This window comes from Raphanus sativus, unplaced genomic scaffold (assembly GCF_000801105.2).
Source record: "Raphanus sativus cultivar WK10039 unplaced genomic scaffold, ASM80110v3 Scaffold0114, whole genome shotgun sequence".
Classification (NCBI taxonomy): Eukaryota; Viridiplantae; Streptophyta; class Magnoliopsida; order Brassicales; family Brassicaceae; genus Raphanus; species Raphanus sativus.
Window position 1 is genome coordinate 45,895 of NW_026615434.1, and position 6,981 is coordinate 52,875.

A 6,981-nucleotide genomic window follows, 5' to 3' on the forward strand; every position below is an offset into this window, starting at 1 on the left:
TTTGGTTTGAATTTGTAATCAACTCACAACCAGACTTAATAGTATATTTGTCTGATTTAATATAGTTTAAACCGTATCCATTTAGTTATAAGTTTAAACTAGGTTCCACTCGAGGATAAATGATATTTTCTGGTTAGAAGTCTTACTAATTAACAAGTGGAATACTTTACTCATTCGTATCCTGTTTGATGAAGAAATCGGCAAACAGTTGGGTGTCTAAACTAATTAGGATAGAAAGTGCAGCTGGATGTGAGTTAGTGTTGAAGACCCAAGGTTCACACCAGAGACTAGTGTTGAGACCAAATCCGATAATTTTCCTTGTTTTGATTTTCATGAAAAGATTTGCAGCCATAATTCTTTTCCATTCACAAGGTGAGTAGGCCTCATCGATCATTAAAGAAATTAATTCAGTTATAATATCGTCCTTGGAAAATAAAATATAAATATAAATACATAAAATTGTGTTATATTTGGAAGACATAAAATAGCTAATTGAATTAAATATGTTATTAAAACTGATTTTCATTGCTTCTGACAGAATCTTATACTTAAACATCTAAAATAGAACAATTTAGTTATATTTAATTTATCAAAAATGTTGTAATACTCAAACTGTTTATTTCAAGTTTCGAATTCATGTTTTGATGTAATGAAGCCTCAACTAACCGCTGGAATACAGCGTAATAACTAAATGGTTTTAATACCTTATAAATAAAGATACTAACATATTAAAAAATATCTGTAGTGATTTTTCCAATCAAAAATCTTTTGAATTTTATCGAACAGTATACCAACTACATGATAAAATGATATCCATCGATCAAAAATATGATAATTTATGAATGTTGGAGTCACAACATTTAATGTACATGAAGTTATATTCTCTGTACTCTAAACTAATACATTTATAAATTTTCATGTATTAAAAAGGTAATACTTGTCTATAAATAATTTAATCACTAATATTTTTTTATAAATTAATAATAATTAAATAATTTCAACCATTTAAAAATTTACAATATATTATTATCTAATATTATAACACATAGAAAATAATAAAAATACATTTGAAAACAGCTTTAAAAAGTATTTTTCTGTTGGGAATTGAAAGAATATTATAATACTGTAAAGTATTTCATTCTTGGAAAAGGAAACGTCAGGAGTGAAGTGGCATGGACTTGAGAGAGTATGAATGGGAGCCCATCTCTCTTCCTTGACCTTATGCCTCATTTCCATTATTGAATAATGGGAGAATCTATATATACAAAGGGGAAAATCGCATAAAAACCTTGAAAGTGGTATTTACTGATATTTTAAAATTTGGAGTTTTTCAACTAATACTTTAAATCTTTAAAGTGGCACTTGTATCCTAAAAACTTTTAACTTGGCTTACTTTTCTATCAAGTAAAAAAATTACCTGTTGAACAGGTAAATATGATGATGTGCAGGTTTTTCGAAAAAATAATTATTTAATTAACAAAATTAATAAAAATTAAATAAAATCAGAAATCAAATTAAAAAAAATCAGGTAACTAAATAAAAATTCAGAAAATTAAATAAAATTTGAATATTTAAAAAATTCAGAAAATTAAATAAAATTCAAAAAATTAAATAAAATTTCAAAAATAATTAAGATTAAACTAAAAATACAGAAATTAAATAAAAATTCAGAAATAAATTAAAAATTAAATAAAAATCACAATATTTTGAAAATGAAAAATTCATAATACTTTTTAAAATTACAAGATTATTAAAATAAAAGAAATATATCATCGTTAACAATAACAATTTCAAAAATATCACTAATGATGATGGTGGTTTTTCACATAACCATTAACAGTGATGTTTTGACATATTTTAAAGATATTTTCCGATGTCATTCTTAAAAATGATTGTGGATACGTCAATAACTATAATTTCGACAACCGTCATTTTAAAACGGTAGATATATTAAGGTTTTCTAAAATGGTAGATATTATTTTAAATGATGGTTGTCAAATTGTTATAGACATATCTACCGTCATTTTTAACAATTATGTTGGGAACTATAATTTGAGAGACGTCAAAAATGTCATTGTTAATAGTAATATGAGAAACCACCATCGGTCATTAGTTATATGTTTGAAATTTTTATTGTCAACAATTATATGTTTGTTTCATAAAAAACCTTGTAATAAAAAAAATTATTATGAATTTTTCAATTTTTTTAGTTTTATGATTTTCTATAATTTTTCTTCCATTTCTGAGTTTTAATTTAATCTTTTTATTTTAATTTTATTATTTTTGAAATTTTATTAATTTCTGATAATTATTTAATTTTATTTTAAATTTTATTTAATTTTTATGAATTTTTATTAAGTCACCTGACTTTTTATTTAATTTTCTGATTTTTTTAATTTTATTGGTTTTATTAATTAAATAATTATTTTTTTTCGAAAAAACCTACACATCATCATATTTACCTGTTCAACTTGTCATTTTTTGCTTGATGGAAAACTATGCCAAATGAAGGTTTTATGATACAAATGCCACTTTGAAGGTTTGAAGTGTTAGTCGAAAAACTTCGAGGTTTAAAGTGTGAGTAGGTGCCACTTTCAAAGTTTTTTATGCAATTTTCCCATATACAAAGTAGACTTTTCTCTCTTTTTATGACATGTGGAAGGAAATTTGTTGACATATATTCCATTTTTTTGTCTTTTACATTTTAGGTTCTTCTTTTTTCAGATTATTGCAATTTGGTTCTCTATTTTCTAATTATGCACTATCTAATTCTTCTCACACTAACCATCATCATTTGAAGTTTGATAATCTATTTTATTGTTCACAAAATTAAAAAATAATGAAATAAATAAAAAAATTATAAATGTATTTAATTTTTTTAAATTTATTTACAACTTAAAATAACCTAATTCTTTACTATTTTATTTTTTACTATTTTCTATTATTTTATTTACAATTATATATTTATTTTAATATTAACCAAACTAAATCAGAACACATAATCTAAACATAAAAGCTTTATAATCACAGAAAAATGCCAAAGTAATAAATAATTCAATAAAAGTTCAAAGCTGAAAAACGATCAAGAACGAAAACTAATTTACTTTACTTTATCATAGAGTGTCCTGGTCAAAACAATCAAAAGTCAGAAACAAGACGTGATCAATGGTCAATGCAAAGAACAAAAGAAAAACGGTCTGGAAAAAGAATAATCAAAAGAAGACCAAAATCACCACGAAATAGGAAGACACATGGCTAATGAACCATAAATACAACCACCAACTAAGAGGTAAGAAGCAGGAAAGAAAAGAACAACATGAATGAGGAAGAATAAAAGCTAACCCCAGGAAACCATAACCAAACTTGAGACCAGAAACAATCTTCGAAATCTGCAGAGCATACACAGAAGAAAACACTATCCAAACTTGAAGTGGCAAACATGAAAAAAAGATAGCCACAGAGACGCAAGCAGCAATGAAAGCTGCAACGAGATGAGAGAACATAAATGAAAGGGTAGACAAAAAAAAATCATCAAACCGCGAAACAGTCCTCGAGCTATAGAAGTCAGATCACCAAAAACCATATCTTGAAAACCAAGACGAAAAAGAAGTATCGACAGTAAGCCAATGACGAGGAAAAGACTTCAAAAATAACTAAACTCTGATCTAACCCAAAGAGAAACAGTGTCTAACATCAGCCGAAATCTAAGGAAGAAGAGGAGCAGCCAATATTGTCAAAACAGCCTACAACACTAGGAGAAACAACCACCCAACTAGAAACTCATAAACCTGATCTATAATAAATACCAGATAATCTTACAAGATAAAATGTGAGAAAGAACAAGAGCACAAATGTGAGTCTTTTCCGATGATGGTGAGAATCACAACACACCGAAAAAATAAACAAGATGCATAGATGGTGACGGCTCAATGTGAAAATATAGGAAGAAATCACAAAACATCTTTTAAAATCAAATAATAGGAAAAATATAATTTTTAACCCTAAAACTATTAATCTTAAAATCAACAAATGCATAAATGCAAAATTAGTGAAATTCAATATGCTTTATAATATATGCTTACTCTACCACTAATAAGTACTATTATACAAACAACAACACACTATTAAGAAAAACATAATATGATAACATAATAAAAATCCAAATTATGCTCTTAATGAATAAAGACGACCACATAATTAATTAACTGAATCATCCAAAAAATCATATTTAACAATAATAAAATAATATTATAAGTGAAACGCGAACACACCCTTAGAATCATCCAAAAAATCATATTTAACAATAATAAAATAATATTATAAACGAAACGCGAACACACCTTTAGTAAACCATCTTTCGAAAAGAAAGTTAATTATTCATATAGATACTAAAAGTTGAAACCGTCTGACTTTTAGTCTAGCACTGAAAAATAAATAAAAGTTCAAACCATGGCTAGTATGAATTGTAGACATTCCCAAATTGTATCTCAGGTAGGCAACACAACTAAAAGATATTCTCTCTCTCTTTTTGGCGATTTCCGGTACATCGTTTTGGAAATTTTATTTCCTTTTTTGAACTTTCTTTCTCCCTCACTTTGAGTGGAGCCCAAACGCCGGCCCTTGCAACGGTATCTATATTTTTGGAAACCTCAAAATTCTCAATTACTCCACTTTCCTTTTACTCTTCTTTCGAAATTAATTCCATTTTTCTTGCTGGAAATTTCCAAAAATTCTGACCCTCCTCTCCAAGACTTTCCTTCGTCGATGATTTCCCAAAAAATCATGACTGAGTTTTGTGGTATAAGAGGCAAGTTCACCTCAATCACGTTCGATCTCTTACCTAAGATCTCGCAAACCCAACTTCACTCCGACGCCGGAACTTTCAACTTTCACAAAGCGATGGCTGATTTCCTACAGAAAGCTATTCAAGCTATGTCCTTAGAGGAAGAAGAACCTCTGACCTAGCCTGACAGTCCGCGTTTCAGGGTCTTTGATGAAAACGAAACAAACCTATTGGGGAGGCTGCTGAATCCTGACTGTCAATCTATGGAGAGGATGATTGAATACATGCCTACTGCTTGGAGGGTGTATGGTAGAGTTCGTGGAATTGCTCTGTCACGCGACAGATTTCAGTTTGTGTTCCAAAGAGAGGAGGATCTGGTGACTGTGCTGAATGATAGGCCTTGGTCCTACAATCGCTGGACTATGGTACTTGAACGTTGGACTGCAAACCCACCGGAATATTTTCTGCAAACTATGTATGTATGGATTCACATCAGACACATTCCGGTCAACTTCTTCACGGTGGAAACTATGTTCAAACTCGCTTCAGAGGTGGGCAAGGTGAAAGAAGTTGCTTATGATCCGAAGGTGTCGCACACAAAGGACTATATCAGAGCTCTTGTGTTGTTTGATACAAACAATCCTGCCCGAGAGGCCCGAAAGCTCACTGTCAAAGGAGGAACAGTCACTATTGCTTCCGAGTATGAGAAAATCCACAAACGGTGCTTTCACTGTCTGCGACTCACTCACGAGAAGATCAAGTGCCCATATGTTCAAAAAGGAACAAACAGGACACAGAGAGCCACTGAAGCTCCTAGTATGGAGCAGAGGGTTTCTTCACCAACAGCTGCGTTAAGCGGTCCTCCAGGTCCTCCAGGTTTTCCTGTGATGTTCCCGGAGCTGTCTGGGGAAGAACGGAAGATGGCAATGCTATACATATCACATGCTGACCCAACTGAACGCTTGGCTAGGATAGAGCGTGTCAAGCAAGGTATTGCAGAAAATCTGGCAGTTTCCTCCGTGCGTATTACGCGCATCACTAAAGAGCTAGACAAAGGAAAAGGCCATGTCTTTTCATACACAGAGCTCCTTCAATCCCAGCATGAAGGTACCAGTCTCCAAATTGCTGCTCCGCAGACTGATAGAGGTAATGAGAGTGATGCTGACTCTGAATCCTCGGGCTCCAAATTCTCTGCTAGCTCTGCCCCTATAGCACAGTCGGGTTTTCAGCTTGGCCCTTCTTCGGAAGGGCGTGTCATAGGAAATGCAAGAGGAAGCAAGGCGCCAAGAAAACGTCCTCAAGCATGGAAGAGAAGTGGTGTGGGCAGGGACCTGAAACAATCTGCTCCATCTACATCTCCAAGTGCCTCAGAGTTGATGCCAAGCTCAAAAAGGAAAGCTATCTATCCGTTGATGGCTGCAGAACCCAAAAACAAAAGAGTTTCAGAACCTACGGTGGCTTCCAGTTTGAAGCCGCTGCCATTCCAATGAGCTTCTAGAGTTGGAACTGTCAAGGAGCTGGTAGCTCGGAGACAGTTCAGCGGTTGAGGAATATTCGGAGAAAATATTTCCCTGACTTTTTTTTCTTGATGGAAACAAAGCAAAAGTTCAAGTTTATGGATGATCTACGGCTAGAGCTTGGTTACGATAAGATGGTAACGGTGGAACCAATAGGGTGCAGTGGTGGTTTAGCGTTGTTATGGAAGAAGAGTTATGATGTTGAGGTTCTATCGAGCTGTAGCAGGATCATTGACATCAGAGTTAAGTTGGGTTCTTTGGTCTTCTATATATCATGTGTGTATGGAGACCCTGTTAAGGAGAGGCACAAACTTGTTGGGACAACCTAGTGTCCTTAGGGATCGTGAGGGACGATCCTTGGCTACTTCTTGGTGATTTCAATGAGCTGTTGAATAACAGTGAAAAAGAAGGAGGAGCAGTGAGACATGAGTCTACTTTCTGGGACTTTCGTAACATGGTCTCTTCTTGCAAACTTAAGGAGATTAGGAGCTCAGGTGATTCTCTCTCATGGGCTGGCTGGAGGGAGATGACCAATGGAGCCGGTCAGAATGACAAGGTGTGGGTTCAATGTCGTCTTGACAGAAGCTTTGGGAACGATAGCTGGTTTCAATTGTTCCCAAGATCCAAAACAGAGTATATGCGTATGTATGCCTCTGATCACAGGCCGATAAGATTGAGCTT

At 33.0% G+C, this 6,981-nt stretch overlaps 1 protein-coding gene across 1 annotated transcript; it reads left to right on the forward strand.

Moving 5' to 3' along the window:
• The first annotated feature begins 5,046 nt into the window (after window positions 1–5,046).
• Window positions 5,047–6,273, forward strand: LOC108820054 (uncharacterized). The gene has a single exon (XM_018593043.1). It carries the CDS (start codon window positions 5,047–5,049, stop codon window positions 6,271–6,273), a length of 1,227 nt encoding a protein of 408 aa, XP_018448545.1.
• Window positions 6,274–6,981: the final 708 nt, after the last annotated feature.